General features: G+C 39.0%; 1 protein-coding gene across 1 annotated transcript in view; it reads left to right on the top strand.

The window, feature by feature from the left end:
* The window catches only part of GRIN3A (glutamate ionotropic receptor NMDA type subunit 3A), a 161,050-nt gene that overhangs the window by 34,769 nt on the left and 109,443 nt on the right, over nt 1–16,838 (top strand). Inside the window, exon 2 of the mRNA XM_037035963.1 lies at nt 11,188–11,792. Coding sequence (XP_036891858.1) covers nt 11,188–11,792 — 605 coding nt within the window. The remainder of the gene's footprint in view (nt 1–11,187; nt 11,793–16,838) is intronic.

The following is a 16,838-nucleotide window of genomic DNA, read 5'->3' as shown; positions in this document are numbered from 1 at the left end:
AGAGCTGCTTACAGAGCCTTTACGTTTTCTCATGATCACTAATTCATGAGAAAGTGCTGCCTCTGTGACCAGAGATTTTAAGAATTAAAATGAGCATTTCCAGTGCTTTCTCGCTTTGAAACAGGATTTGAAAGGTACAAAGAATTAATTATGTTAATGTGTACCTAGTAGTGCATGTGAAATAAATGTCATGGCGGCAAAGCATAATCATAATTAGTAGGTCACAACTTTTGAAAGTAGGTACTAATATGGAAATGAACTGAGATACTGTTTAATGGCATGCTAATACTATTTCTAGTATGTATACTGCCCAAGTGACCACAGAATACTATTTCTAGTGTGAAATTTGTCAGTGGCAGGTATCAAACAATGAATTGATAAATTTATTAAAATGAGTCAATGAAATTTTTTACATTTCCAAATGAAATAACAAGCCATTATGCAATTAAACTGATTTTACAATATCGAAGCTAATATAAAAGTCATATCACACCACTATTAAGTGAACCATGTTTAAATGTATAAAACATGTACTTGTATCAATAAAAAATGGCTTATGGAATGGAGGAAAAAAGTTTTTGTCAACTGTAGTGTTAGTTCTAAAACGGAATAATCAGCATATAGCTGAGCTTTCATTGTCAATATAATAAGGCAAATTAGCATATGACATAAGCCGTCTCTTAATAATGGTTTGAAGCTGCCTTGACATAGTCAAATTTCCAGAGGAAATTCAACTTGCCTGCTAGACAGTCTAATTATCCAGTGCACATTTCAATAGTTCCTGGCCATGCTGTGAAATCACTTGTCAAAAATATAAAAATATTTTGAAAGAAAATATGCCAGAGTTTGTCACCAAGAGTGTCTATAACAGTAATTTGAATACTTTGATAAGTTTTAATTATCCAGTAAATCATCTGCTTGCTGATACATATAAATATGTAGGTTCATTCAAGTATTACTAAATTTGACCAAAACCTGGGTGGTAATATAAGACTAAAATCATTCTTATTGTTTTTAAGATTTTATTTATCTATTTTTAGAGAGAGAGGAAGGGAAGGAGAAAGAGAGTGAGAGAAACATCAATGTATGGTTGCCTCTCATGTGCCCCCTACGGGGTACCTGGCCCACAACCCAGGCATGTGCCTTGACTGGGAATTGAACTGGCAACCTTTTGATTCACAGGCCAGCACTCAACCCACTGAGCCACACCAGCCAGGGCAGAACTAAAATCATTCTTAAGCCAACATCTTTATTCCAGAAGTTCTGGAGATGTAACAAATAATCTTTTCCTCGTTAATATGAAGATGAAAAAGTTGGCATGGAATGTGAAAATTATTTCTAACTTTAATATTTTACTTCCGAAATGCCCCCTTTACCTCCTTTATCTACGTTACTGGTCCTGCTGCCTGCTACTGTCCAGGAAATTCATAGTTCAGATGCACTGCATCTTTTGTTTTTATAGTGCTCTCTATTTCATAAAGCACTGTCACATGTATACCACCATGTGGTCCCCACAGTGCCCTGAAGTCGTCGTTAGTTGATTATTGGTTACTATTCTCTTGTCACAGATAAATAAATGGAAGTCATTTCCCAGAACAGTCCTGATTTCAAATCCAGTCCAGAGACTCCTCAATACTGCTAAAGCTGACTCATTTGCTTATAGGATGGTTTTGGTGTGTTTTACTCTTATATTAGATAAAATTGTAACATGAGAGTCATATTCTTTTTCTAGTTTAAAGTATATTAATAGGAGCTGCAAGGAGACGATAAAAATAGGCACAGTGGCACAATAAAAAGGGATAGCAGAGAGCCTGATACCATGACAAGAAAGAGAGAAAATACACGTTTGAAAGAGGCCCCAGAGCTCCAGACACCTGGGTTCTATATGGAACAAGCTGGCCCCATGTCCCTGGACACATCATAGCCCTGCATTCAGGCACTGTGGTTGGCGATGACATCAGAATGCTATGCATTCTCAGGGAAGGATCATTATGCCAGGTCACAGAAGTGTGATAGCATTACTAACACCAGTAATAATAATAATAATAATAATAATAAAACAATTAATATTTGCTAAGTACTTACTACCTGACAGCCATGTGATGAAGCCTCCTTTCCCAATCATCCGCGGTCCCTTGACCTTCACCTGCAGACGTGGTCTTGCCCCAGTACCCAGCACTTGTCCAAAATGTTGGCAAGAATGCTATAAAAATATTTGACTCATAATCTAAAATTCAAAAAACTAAACCACCATCTCTTTTAGTCTGGCTGAAATTTCAGGCCCTACTTCTTGTCATAGTCTACTGCCCTTTCCCTAAACTATTTCCCCAATATGTATTCCGGTGCTGTTAATAATATCCTCTAGATTTTAAACTCCATGAAAGAAAAAAACCTGATTGGTCTTATTCACTACTGTGGCCTCACTAGTCAGTATCCAATGCCTGGCACAAAATAGGTAATCAAAATAAGAATTCAACCAGTTTGTTAAATAAATTGAATGTACCCGTCTAGCCCTTACACTCCAATTCTCTTAGGGTAACATTCCTAATATCTTCATTGTCATCATCATCATCATTATTATTATTATTAGCTACCACTTGCTATGTGCTGATGTTTTATATACATTATGTTATTTAATCCTCACAAACCTTGCAAGGCAGCTAGGATCATTTTCATTGCTCAGAAGAGGAAATTAAGCTACACGAAGCTAAACGATTTTCACAGAGCCTGTCGTACACAACTGGTAAACAGCAGAACCTCAATTCACACAAAGATCTGAGTCCACGTAGCATCACCATGCCCCCAACTCTGGGCTCTCCTGGGAATTGCAGTGACCTTCTGAACCCCAGACCAATGTTTTGGATGTTATTGCTTCCTGAAAGTCTTTCCTGATGCCAGATGCCCACGTTTCCAATGACTCTCTGACCCTGCTTCACCCTTTCCTGTGTTAGGACATTTTGCCTTAGCCATCTCTCTCTTAAGCACCATATGACTACCCATCTTTGGTAGCCAGACCCCTTGATCAAAGCCCTTTCCTCACCAAGTATACCAGCAATAGTTTGTATCAGCAGAGTTGCACCTAGGTAGGTATATCTTCTATGTGTGGCCTGGGAGAACCAGGTTCAAAGAGTGAGTGGAAGCAAAAGGCTTTCAAGGTTGCCAAGGGTCACCAAGAGTAGGTGTAAGATTCAGTGCAAAAGGCAGAAGTGGGATGGAGCACAGGTGAACCAGCTGAGTATTCATTAATAGATGGGACTGGAGTGGGAAAGATGCAGATCGAAAGCACAGTCCAGGGAGCCTGCGTGATTTTCTCAAACTGACCTGCCATGCCACTTGACTTCTGCTTTTGGAAATCAGCCTGGAGAAAAGAAGGATTGCGTTGGTTCAAAGGGGACCGCATGCTTGCTTTTGCTGTTTCTTCTGCCTGAAGACATGCATCTCTGTATCTGTGGCCTGGCTAATGATAGGCTGTCAACCCATGTTTTCTTGGATAAGTGTTTCAGCCTTTTTTTAAAGACAGTGCTAAACATGCCAATACTTCCTCCTAAGACTGGACTGGTCTCCCACTGTCTGCTATATTCCAGGAGGTGAGACCGGCCTTCCCGATGCTGCTGCATTGAAATGGACCCCACCCAGCATGACTGGCCATAGTATGCCACCTGCACCATGTGTCCACCATGCTGCCTCCTAAAGCATTCCTTGCATGTTACTACTCCATTATGCATTGCTTTATACGTGTACCAGTGAAAATCCTAAGGTCCTAAGATCTTTGTTGACAACCCCAAACATAGTGGTTGAACACCATTATGGATAGCTTTGACCATGAAATTCAGTAGCATCTAAATGAAAAACTGAAGTGCATTTTCCCAAACTTCCTTATTCCACCAAACGCAAAACAGATGTCATTAATTGTACAACTGTATCTCTTCATTAAATCAAATGGCTGTTAATGAAGAAATGCAAGTCTTACGCTTTCCCAAAAGTTGCTACAAATGGGAAGATGAATGAAGAAAAAGGGTGGGAAGCCAGGTGCAGGCTGGGTGGCAGGCTGGGGCCCCTCACTGTCTCCCATGCGCCAGCTACATGGGACATGTCATTCTTACCCATGCCAGGACACATCCTAAAAGTGACTTGATTCCATGGGCCTGCAGGATTACTTGCAAATAACTAGAACCATGAGTATTAAATGTACCCATGCCCAGGCTTTTCTTCACACGATGCTCATGTCACGTGGAGGGAGCAGTGCAGACTATCAGCCAAGAGCACAGGCTTTCAAGTCCTACGAATGTGGGCCTGGGATCCAGGCCCCCTTTCTTATTAACCATGCAACCAGGGGAAATTACTCACTCCTTCTGATCCTCAGTTTGGTCATCTGTTAAAGGAGACTGATCATTGTAGTCACCTCGTGAGGCCACCCTGAGGATAAAATAAATAAATCTGCATAGAGCACTTAGGGCATCGATAGCTCTTATTAGCTTTTAATTTGTATTATTAGATTAGAATATCTGAGCAAGGCCTGTGCATGATGTTTGCCTGAATCCTTCATGGATTCAACTAAAAAAAAAACCAGTTAATTTATTTAAAAGCCTGGTCTTCTAAAGGAATAAGCTTTAATTTTTAGCAAAAAAAATACTTCTATACCATACCGGTCAAAGGAAGGGAGATCATGAGAAACAGAAAATCCGCAAGCTCTTTGGCTGAGCAGAAGCGGCAGCAGCATAGAAAGTGGGCTCTGAGCCCCTCGTGTGCCTTTGATAACCCAGCAGACTTGCGAAAGGAAGGGGGTTCCGTTCCTGTTCGAAAGGAGTGTAAATATTCTGCTCACTTGAACTTTCTGAGCTTTGGCCTGGAAGGCGCAGCTAAATGGGTTTGCTTGCCAGGAAAGAGCCAAGAGAATTTCATCTTTCCTCCCCTCTTTACACAAACCTGGTTTCATTACCTCTTTTCTTCTGCCAAGGGAATATCTCAAAGCACTCTGGCAAGCTCGTCGCTGCAGCCAATCCTGTTTTCGAAACTTTTACTGATCCAGAAAATAGCTTAATCGGTGCTCTCAGGGAGAACAAAGATTGATGGGGAATCTCCAGGAGCTGGCGCCGAAAATTCCTTAACTCGTAGAGTGATACTAGAACTAGTCACCGAAGAAAGAGGCTTTGCGGGGATGGGGGCAGGCGGGCGGGTACTCTGCTGTAAACGTAATATCTCCCGAATAAATGGCTTCTCCCAGCCTGAGATTGAGTAGTTGCTATTTGTAAAAGACACCTATTTCAGGGACAATTGTTTGGAAAGAGACAAGAGAAAGGAAAAAGCAATCGCGGAGGGAAAAACTTGTACTGCAGTCAGTCACTTTAGCAAGCACTTCCAATGCAATGACTTCGCTCCAGCAGATTGTAAACAGCCATCGCTCACTGACCCTCACTACGTACATCAGGAGCTTCCCAGGTGTTACCTCCTTCTCACATTCAATTCTCAAAATGAATCTGTGAGCTAGGAGGTAGTATTTACTTCATTTTGGAGATGAAGAATTTGTGAGTTTGAAATACTACCTGACTTGCAGAAAACCACAGGGCTCCTGAATGACGGAGCCAGAAGTCAAGTATATGTTGTCTTAACTACTAAGCCCTAACCATTCTGCTTCACTGCCTCCCAGAAGGGGAGAGGAAAGTTCAGTTTGATTACCTCCCCACCAGCAAGGACAGCTTAGGCCCTAAGAACCTTGTAGACACTATGAAAGAGGACAGTGCAGAACCAAACAGAAAAACTGTAGAAGTAGGTGGAAATGACTGCAACCACCTTGGGGGGACTAGGAATATAGTACACCTAGTCGAAGAAGAATGGATAGCCAAAATGAGACCATATTTTAGTTAAATATGTACGTTCTTTATAAATCATTATATGTCTACCTATATACAGTAAATAACCATTTTTATATATGTTATTAAAAAACACCCAATTAGAGAATGCCTGTATAGAGCAAACGCTTGTATCTACCTACTCCCACTAATCATGCTTACTGAATTTTTCCTGGAGCATTCTTCCCCATTTCCCAGTTTTGCCACATCCTATTACATCCTATTACAACCTATTAATTTCCATAATTTATCATTATATTGTGCCTATTTGTCTACTTACTACAATCGTGTCTTTCTACTTTCAAATATCTGGAATGTGGTTCAGAAATGCATCCTCCACTGTTTACAGTGAGTCCTGCTGACAACAAAAACACCGAGGATAAAATCAAAGGGTCATTGGTATTTTCCAATTTTTACAGTCCCACGGATAAAAAGCAGGAGGGATATCTCAGCTACGGAGGTCCCCCCTGAGGAGCAAGAGGTTCCAGCCCCACATTAGGCCATTAAGCCCAGGGTTCCAGTGCCAGGAAGAGAAGTCTCCATAACTTCTGGCCATAAAAAACAGCAGGGAATGTGACTGAGAGAGATGAAGGGCTTCTGCAATCCTAAGCAGTTCCTCTCAATGGACCTGGGCATGGACTTACAGACTCACTCCCTCTGAGCCCCAGTGCTGGGACAGCATCTCAGAAGGCCCCAGGGACATACAGGGAGGAACCGAAGTGTCTGACATCAGTGTGAGAGCTGGAGGGGCAGCCTTCCCCCAGACAGAGTGTTGGCAGAGGCTAATGTTCCTCTGGTGAGCCCTTCCCCAACAGAGCCAGCAAGTGGGTGCCACATCTGAGTTTCTATAAACCTAGCTCACAATTGTTGCTTCCCCGAGACCCTGCCCCACCAACTTGTGGGCCCACCCATGCTGTTTCTGGTGGGTTTTCCATATAAATGGCCTATCTTGGTTTGTGCTTCACACTTCCCTAAAATCTCTCAAACAAACAGCATCTACCTTCGGCATGTCCCATACCCCTTGCTAAGTGGCCCCAGGCCCGCCACTAATGGCAGCTTGGTTCTCAGCTTGGCCTTTCCTGGGTGTCTCCAAGCCCAGCACAAGTAGCAGCCAACTGGAGATAACTTTGTAGCTCATTCTAATGGCCTGGGCAGAACACAAGCAGCAGCTGACCCTGTTCTGCATCTCCTGGAGGCCCCAGAGACAGCACACCTGGTGGACAGCTTCAGACCACACTGAAGCTCCACCCAACCACTTCCACAAACAACACACTCAAGGGGCGGACTCAGCAGGCACCAGAGCCCCACTGAAGTAACTGCTGCTCCACTGGGTGGGTCCCTGCACAGCAGATCCTCCATGGTGGTTGCAGCCAATCCTTGGCCTAGGGATAAATTCCTCTCATGGGCATGCCAACAGCAACTAAGGCTCAACTACAAGTGGGTATACACATGCCACAAAGGTATTGCATCTGGAGTGCCCAGCCTGAGTGAACAAAGAGACTGTGCCACTGGATTCTACTGTGTTAGGCCACTCTACCAAGTCCACAAGATGTAGCGGCTCTATATAATACATAGAAACAAACACAGGGAGATTGCCCAAATAAAGAGGTAAAGAAATATGTCCCAAACGAAAGAACAGAACAAGATTCCAGAAAAAAAGAACTAAATAAAATTAAGACAAGCAGTCTACTAGATGCAGAGTTCAAAATACTGGTAAAAAGGATGCTCAATGAATTTAGAACTTCAACAGCATAAAAATAAAGGACATGGAAACCATTAAAAAGAACATGCCATAAATGAAGGATTCACTAACCAAAATGAAGAATAATTTATAGGGAATCAACAATAGAGTAGATAAAGTTAAGGATAAAAATAGCCATTTGAAATATAAGGAAGCAAAAATACCTAATCAGAACAGTAAAAAGAAAAAAAGAATTAAAAAAAATGAGGGTAGAGTAAGGAGTCTCTGGGATAACTTCACGCATCCGAATATTTGTATCATGGGAGTACCACAAGGAAAAGAGAGGGTGCAGGAAATTGAAAAACCGTGGCAGTAAAATAATGATGGAAAAAGTTCAAACCATGGTAACAGATGTAGACATACAAGTTCAGGAAGCTCAAAAAGTCCCAAACAAGATGAACCCAAAGAGACTGACACCAAGGCACATCATAAAATGCAAAAATTTAAAGACAAAGAAAGGATTAAAACCAGCAGGAGAAAAGCAGTTAGTTATCTACAATGGAGCTCACATGAGACTGTCAGCTGAAACTTTGCAGGCCAGAAGAGATGGGCAAAAAATATTCAATGTCACGAAAAGCAAGGACCTACAACCCAGATTATTTTACCCAGGAAAGCTAACATTTAAAATTGAAGGACACATAAAGGGCTTCCCAGGTAAGAAAAAGCTAAAAAAATTCCTCACCATCAAGCCAGTATTGCATGAAACATTAAAGGGTCTTCTTTTTTTTTTCTTTTTTCAACATTTTTCTTGTTGTTCAAAGGGTCTTCTTTAAGAAGAAGAAAACAAAGATAAAAACATGAGTGATAAAAGGGCAATCAATACATATCTATAAACAACTGAATCTTAAAAAAATAATAAGTAGAACCAAAACAGACTCATAGATAGAGAACATTTTGATGGCTGCTGCAGAGCAGGAGGGCTGTGGGGTTGAGTAAAAAAGGTGGACGGATTAAGGAGTATAAATGGGAAGAAACAGACTAGTCATGAGGATGAAAAGTACAATATAGGTAATATAGTAGGTAATATTCTAATAACTATGGATGGTGTCAAATGGATACAAGATTTATCAGGATGATTACCTAGTAAGTTATATAGTGTCTAATCATGGAGTATACACCTAAAACTAATATAATATGGTATGTCAATTGTAATTGAAAAGTAAAAAAATAATTTAAAATAAATGAATAAATGACATTTTTCCAAATAATCTATTTCATCAACTTCATACTCCTTTGTAATTTTCAACCTGTAATATAGTAATATAGTACATTAAGTCAATATACCTCTTTATACAGATACACTAACATCTATTCTACTTAGTTAGCTGTTAATCCTTTTGTTAGTAATTCCCTGTCTTAATGATTAATATTTCATAAAAATGGGCCTCTCTATCATTTATTTTCCAAATTTTCTTACCATCTTGCCTGAATTTTCTGTCTGTGGAATTCAAAGTGTAGGAAAATTACATTTCACAAATCTCTAGTAATATTTATTTAGTTTGCCATATATGGTTTTATATATACGACTATGTATAGTAATACTTTTATATTATAATACATAAGTATATAATATGCCACATATAATAAAGAGTACACTCATATAGGGAAATGAGAATTACCACTCTATTTAGCTTCATATCTTCTCTCCCCTTACTACCTTCCACTGAGGCTACTTAATTTATATAAATTGAATGCATTTATGAGGCAGTTTTACCCTATTGCATGGTTGGGAGGGGTTTCCTGATTCTTAGGTTGTTCTGCTATTGGCTTTCTGATTTAGGAGGAAAACAATGTGAACATTATCATGTTTAAATGATACCTTCTGTCAAACCATCAGTTTGCCCTGTGGAAATAGCAAACTATATGTAAGACTCAGATGTTGTTTCTTAATTTGATTTGATAAGTCTTCTTTAGTGTTTTTCTCAGAATCTGAAAAACGTTTAAGGCTGAAGTTTTGTGCTACAATCTTTGTGCGCATGTGACTTTAACATTACCCAAAGAGAGACTAGGAGATGCTACATGTGAGGCTGCTTTATCACTAGATATTTCTAAATATTGAATAAATATTTGTTTGAAGAATTGGTTCCTTGAGTCTGTGAAAAGATTAACCACAACACCTAGATTTGCCTATTAGAACTGCTTACAGGGATGACTGTGACTGTACGCATTAATCATTATCCATTGGAGTGAGGAGGGGGTCTTCATTTTTACTTTCATGTCACTCTCATGTCAAATGCATTGGTTTCTCTGTCTGGTGCTAAATGCCCATTGTGACTAGCTAATTTCACGTCCCCATTTAGCAAGAAAAGAACATTTTCACCCCTGTGTCTATTAGAACTTGCTCCTCAGATACTATTAAATGGATCTCTCTGTGGGCAGTATATGATGGGCCTTGTTCCAAATGGGGACAAAATCAGGTCTTGAAGTTCTGCTAGGAATGGACTTCTTCTCAGTCTTTCAGTGAAGAGATTATGATCATAACCCAGAACTTGAAGTAAAGGAAAAAAAAGAATCCTGTTTGACAAAGACTCTCTGTTTAACTAAGAACTGTGCTACAGGAAGTGGTTGAGAGATGGTCTTTGTCCTAAAGTGCTTCCAGTCTAGTCTGGTAGATAAACACATTAACCAAACACCGTGGTGTGAGGAGTTGTGTAATAAAGGGATGAACATGACCCCATGACACAGACATGAGATGATTAAGTCTGCTCAGTCAGCAGTCAGAGAACAAACAAAACCCAGTTCACAACTGAAGGAAATCAATAGGGAAAAAATACTGGGAGTAATAATAATAATCAGCAGCAGCAGCAACAGACAGTGGTAAAGGCTACATAAACTAGTTTCTGGAAATCTGCATTGAAAAGCTGAGTGTTTGAAGGATGACATTGAATATAGACGAATGCATTTCCAGGTGACGCAATCAGCTTATCAAGTTTGTGTAGGCATGAAAATGCTCGCTCTCATGCAGGAGAAATAAATTGTCCACTATGACTTATCTTGGTGTGCATAGCTGGAGCATTGCAGGTTAAAAACTAGGAATGGCCTCCTAAGGCATGCTGTTGGTTTTGAAATATGCCCTGTGGGTGATTCAGAGGGTATGGTGCAGAAGAATGATGTGGTCCCATTTATGTTTTAGAAAGAAAACTGTCAACAGAATAGGGAGCTGAGGCCAAGAAAACAGTTGGGGCTAGTTTATTCCTGCCAGCTGGATATGGAGTTTGCCTTCCATTGCTCTTTGCTTCTGGAAGGGGGTTAAGGCAAAGAAGGAAATAAACAGGAAGAAGGAAAAGAAGATAAGCCTGATAAAAATTTAAGACCAAGTGTATGTATGCTTGTGTTACCCCAACATTTATACCAAGAACCACCTGCTGTCATATACTCTTAGCAAAAATTGTAAGGAAATCAGTTGCAAAGAATCAATAATTTCATTAGACAGAAAACATAGCTTTCTGAATTATGGAAATTTTATCCCAGATATGCATTTGAATATTACAGAAAAAAAATAAAGGAATAAGCCTAATAGGAAAGCAAAAGTGTACCCTATGTTATAATCTTTGGCCAATGCTTTCTAATTGTTCTTTTTCATATCTTTAAATACAGAATCCCCTTCACCTACAGCTGAGTTTAGAAAATTCATTAAGTTCTGATGCTGATGTCACTGTCTCAATCCTGACCATGAACAACTGGTACAATTTTAGCTTGTTGCTGTGCCAGGAAGACTGGAACATCACCGACTTCCTCCTCCTCACACAGAATAATTCCAAGTTTCTCCTCGGATCTATCATCAACATCACCACCAACGTCTCCTCCACCGAGGACCTCTTGGGCTTCCTGCAGGTCCAGCTTGAGAGCATTAAGAACAGCACGCCCACCATGGTGATGTTTGGCTGCGACATGGAGGGTATCCGGCGGATTTTTGAAATTACCACCCAGTTTGGGGTAATGCCCCCTGAGCTTCATTGGGTGCTGGGGGATTCACAGAATGTCGAGGAGTTGAGGACCAAAGGCCTTCCCTTGGGGCTCATTGCTCATGGGAAAACAACACAGTCAGTCTTTGAGTACTATGTGCAAGATGCCATGGAACTGGTTGCAAGAGCTGTAGCCACAGCCACCATGATCCAGCCAGAACTTGCCCTCATTCCCAGCACCATGAACTGCATGGATGTGGAGACTACAAATCTCACTTCAGGACAGTATCTGTCAAGGTAGGATGCAAGACCTGGGTTACATCCCCGTTCACAGGGCTGGGACAGGAAGTAACATTTCCCTATCTCTTCTGCAAAAATCTTGATTCTGAGTATCTTTAAATTCTAATGTTTCTGATAGGTTTTCACATTACATAAGGCTAGTATTTCATGGTCTGTCACCTGGAATTTGATCTACAGACTTTTAGCACATGGCGTATAGTGGGGAACACTCAGTCCTGCTTTTAAATCCCAGCTTAGTCCCCTACTAGCTGTATGTTCTTGGCAAGTTATTTAACAAGCCTGAGCCTTAGTTTTCTAGTTAGTAAACTGGCATAATATTGAATAGCTTGATGTCATAATAAAGATACCATGAAATTACATATGAAAAGTACCCAACACTGTGGCTTAGCTCATAGTAGATGCATAACAAATAGCTCTACCCTGCCCACTTTCCCATATTAACAGACTTAGGCAAATCTCTCTAAATCACAGAGAAAAAAATTAATCAAGCAGAAAATAGACTTTTCTCTCTCCTCCTAGGCCTTGATGCTTAAGAGAGTATAGAGCAGCAGTTAAAAGCATAGACCCTGCAGGCAGACTCTGAACTTGAATTTTGACTCTGACACTTACCACTTTCATGACTTGGTCAAGTTACCTAACTTCTCTAAGCCCTGGTTTGCTATGTTATATATTTATTTATGTAATCAATGGATTCTACTGTCCATGGAGACATTGTGGTAGATACATAGGTAGAGGGGCAGATACATGCATGCAAACATACATAGATACATACATAGAGAGCCAGAATAAACTAAGGTTCTACAAGAGTATCATACATATATATGATTTTTTAAAATTTAGGCATGCTTCATCCCCACTTCCTCAATCTGGCTCAAAAGGTAAAATGAAAAAGCTCATTTAAATTAAAGAATAACCCATTTTATAGAAATTTTTCATGACTTCTCCAAAGGAGAATATCTTTAAAGGATGTTTTATAGTGGCCTAATTTTTTTCTGAAAAGGGTCACCTATAGTCAGAGAGGCCAAATCAGAAAACCATTGCTCTCTCAGAGGTGAATGCTTGGCTCTTAAACGAGGCTCCACTTTTAGGCAATTCTCTTGGAACAGGGATATCTGACAATATTGAGGAACTCAAGGGAAGATCATAGTATCTTACTTTTCAGAAAGACATGATTATTTGATGAAAAGTCAGGAAATCCTAATCATTTTACACTTAATTTTACATATGTGGATTGAGCACCTACTAATTGCAAAGCAACATGCTAAATACCATATATGTGGAGGAGTTTAAGCACAGCCTATATATATATACTCCCTAAAGAAAGTTGTTAATAAAATAAATAATTCAAACTGTACTTATCAGAAAACTTTTAATGATAAAATTAGATGTTCTACCATAATCCAATCTTTCCACTTTCTTCCGTATTGCAATTTGAATCTCCACAAGATGGAATTCTATGAATATTTTTTATTTGATATCTGCTGTCTGATTTAATCTACTGTTTTTGAACTGGCACATAATTGAGACATGGGATTTTATCTAGAATAAGAAGCATTTTCTTTCATAACAAAAACATAAGCAAAGTTTTTATTTGTATTTCAGAATAGCCATTATTTTGAAAAGACAACTGTAAACAGCAAGCAGGAAAAACCACTGGCAGAAACTACATTAAATATTTAGCATGTTTCTGTCTCGTATAAAATGGAGAGCCCAGGAAAAATGATTCTGTTTGGATCCTAAAAATGTTTAAAATCTTCAGGGAGAAATATTTGTTGACATGCATTATATATATACCTTTGGGGTTAATTTTAATAAGATCAAACTGATCTTTCTGGCTTCTCAAGATTTAATTTATATTGAAGTTGTGTGCCTCCTTCCACAAGGATCCCATGGCACTTTTTACATGAAATTATGTACAGATCATCATTATTTGCCTGCACCTGAGTTGTGAGCCAAAATACAAGTTTTAGTAAGTGGGAATATTGTTATTCAGCCTAGTTTAATACCTAGGATATGGCAACCACTTAATAGACATTTATTGAACTTGATATAGAAAGAAGGAAAGGAAATTTTCTATTATATTGGGTTGGCCAAAAAGTTTGTTTTTTACCATAAGATGGCTCTAGTAGCTGTCTTTAACTTCATTCGAAACAATTGTGTTGCACTGTATTGTGACAGCTGTCATATCAGCATGCATTTTAAAAAAATTATCAAAATCGATGAATTTTTGTGTAGCCATTTTAATATTGAAGATGGAAGAAAATGCACAACATTATCAGCGTATTATGCTTTATTATTTCAAGAAAGGTAAAAATACAACTGAAAAGCAAAAACAAAAAAGATTTGTGCAGTGTTTGGAGAAAGTGCTGTGACTGATGGAATGAGTCGATAATGGTTTGCAAAGTTTTGTGCCAGAGATTTCTCACTGGATGATGCTCCAAGGTTAGGTAGACCAGCTGAAGGTGATAGTGATCAAATTGAGACATTAATAGAGAACATTATACCATGGGGAAGATAGCTGATGTACTCAAAAAATCAATAAAGTTATTAGTGAAAATAAACAACATATCTTCCATTTTACAGAAAAAACCTAAATTGACTTTCTGGCCAAGCCAATATTTACATCCTATATCAAATGTAGCTGTAGAAGAAAAACAAGTGGTTGACATATTGTCTAAATTAAAAGCATAGTTGTTTTTAACTTACCTAGATATCATCTAGTTTTCTTCTGTTTTTTTAATGAAATATTAGGTTAGTGAATAAGCTTTGTTCTTGTGGCTTTTTCCACATGTTTATTCCACAAACTACAAAGCTAGAAAAGAAGGTTGTGAGAGGTGGAGGCAGCAGTTTACAATGTATATGGGTCAGTGACAATATTTTCATCTCCGTGGATGTGTTTGAGAATGAACTTAAAGAACTTCAGAAAATATGCCCAGACCTTCTTAAATCTCTGGTAATACAGTCAAGGAGAAAGTTTCAAAGTGTTCAGGAAGGGGTCAAAGGAAGTGGACAGTCTTTGTAATGAATAACTGAGAAGCTGCCTTAAGGTCTAAAACAGGTGTGAATTTTTTCATCATTCTCATTTATGTTGTTGAATACAGTCTTTTACAAAGTTTGTTATTCTCAGTCTATAAGTCACATCTGCATATACTAATTTTCTTAATTGTTCCTCAATTTTGTGAAGCTGACCCCTCTTCCTCACTGCATAATGCAAGTCATGAGGATAATGAGCCATGAAGAACAAGCGTCAGAGTTATGCAAGCCTTCATTTCTCACACAGTCATTTTCAGTTTGGGCTGACAGAATTGTTAACATTTTTAAATGTTAATGAAATCACCAAACGCATGGCTTTTTCAGCCTAGCTTTTTAGACTAGAAAAATCATTTCTCATGGCAGACTACACAGGCGTAATTACAGGTGTCAAGGATTCTATTCTTCCTGGGTCTCCACATGCCGGAGTAAACATCGTCACAACTAAATGTAGACAAAACCGCTTGGGTGGGCGGGGGGGGGGGGGGAGGGGAAGGGTTAAGTTCATAGCATGATCTTTAATAATGTATTTCCAAGTTGTGTGATTAAATGTTAATTATTTGAAGACATGAAATCTGATCGCTTATTTGGTGATGACTCCATAAATACATATGCATGGATGTTTTTGTGTAGCTGGTGACTGTTTCTTCAGCTAGGTGAGGAAGACAGAAATGAAGACTTTCAGGCTGCCATTTTGGAGCCAACAGCCCTACCATGTGAGGTTGAAAAGTGAATGGTTATAAAACAAAGGGATATGTGATTCTTAAAATAGAGATATGTTCAGATACACAGAGGAGGAAATAATTAACTCTCCTTTGAGACTTAGTGATGAGGGAAAAACAATGGAATTGGATCTTGATAAATGAATAGTTTTCTGGTATGGAGCTAATTCACAGGCAATGAAAATTCACCAAGACCTTGAAGAAGAATTTGAGTACAGTTGGAGCATAAATTGCGTATGAAGAGGGTTTGACGTGATTGTGGAAAAGCAGTTAATTTGATAGCATGCCACACAGGGCTTTTATACCAATCTAAAGAGTTTGTATTTATATGCATATTGGATATCACTTGAATGGCAGAACATTAGCCATGACATATTATAAAATCATAATCATGTAGCAAATTAATCAAATACAGTACTACAACATAAAATCTTTGCAAGTGATTTTTTAAAACTATTAGGATTTAACTTTTTCTTATTTCTGAAAATTGGTTTTAACCTTGCCCACATTTATTTCTTTATTCCATTCTAAACACCAGACTCTAGTGAAAATGAATAGAGTTTGGGGATTTAGCTACTGATCCTAGGGTTAGGATTTGCATGTTTATCTGCAAGGCCTTGGGTACTAATGAATCTATTATTCCTGGAGAAAGAGCTCCCTGGGTTACTCCCAGCTCATTCAAAAGCAGTGATCCTTTAAAATATGGGTGTCCAAGGCATGTGACCCACAGGCTGCTTGTAGCCCAGGATGGCTATAAACACAAAATAATAAACTTTCTTAAACATTATGAGATTTTTTTGTGATTACATGTCACAATGTATTTGATCTGTGGCCCAAGACAACTCTTCTTCCAGTGTAGCCCAGAGACCCCAAAAGGTTGGACAACCCTGCTTTTAAGAGTTTCAAAAGTCTCCACACTGATAGGCACCCTGTTTTCCGTGACCTAAGAAATCCCTTAACCTTTGGCTAATTAATCATAGTCCTGAGAATTATTCTGGCTTCTAAGGAGGATATGGAGTCTTGCCTTTCTTCTTTGAACAGCTTCAGCAGTTCAGTTCTGTAACAAGTAGGCAGTGATTAGCTCATTTATTCATTTACAAATATTTGTTGAAGCTACAGGTATTAGGTATTGGCTCCTATTTCCCTTGGCTCATGCTGGAGACACAAGGAATAGAAGACAGAGGTTGTGCCTTTAGGAAGCTTACAGCCCTCTTTTTCTATCCTACAACCAGTAGAGGATATGCTCCTCTTATTACCTATATTTTTAATGTATTTTCTTTGACCCAGCTGT

Source organism: Sturnira hondurensis, unplaced genomic scaffold, assembly GCF_014824575.4.
Source record: "Sturnira hondurensis isolate 20B ecotype Veracruz unplaced genomic scaffold, ASM1482457v3 Scaffold0022566, whole genome shotgun sequence".
In the NCBI taxonomy this organism is placed as follows: Eukaryota; Metazoa; Chordata; class Mammalia; order Chiroptera; family Phyllostomidae; genus Sturnira; species Sturnira hondurensis.
The sequence above is the reverse complement of the archived record's forward strand: the minus strand, read 5'-3'. Positions and strand labels throughout refer to the sequence as shown.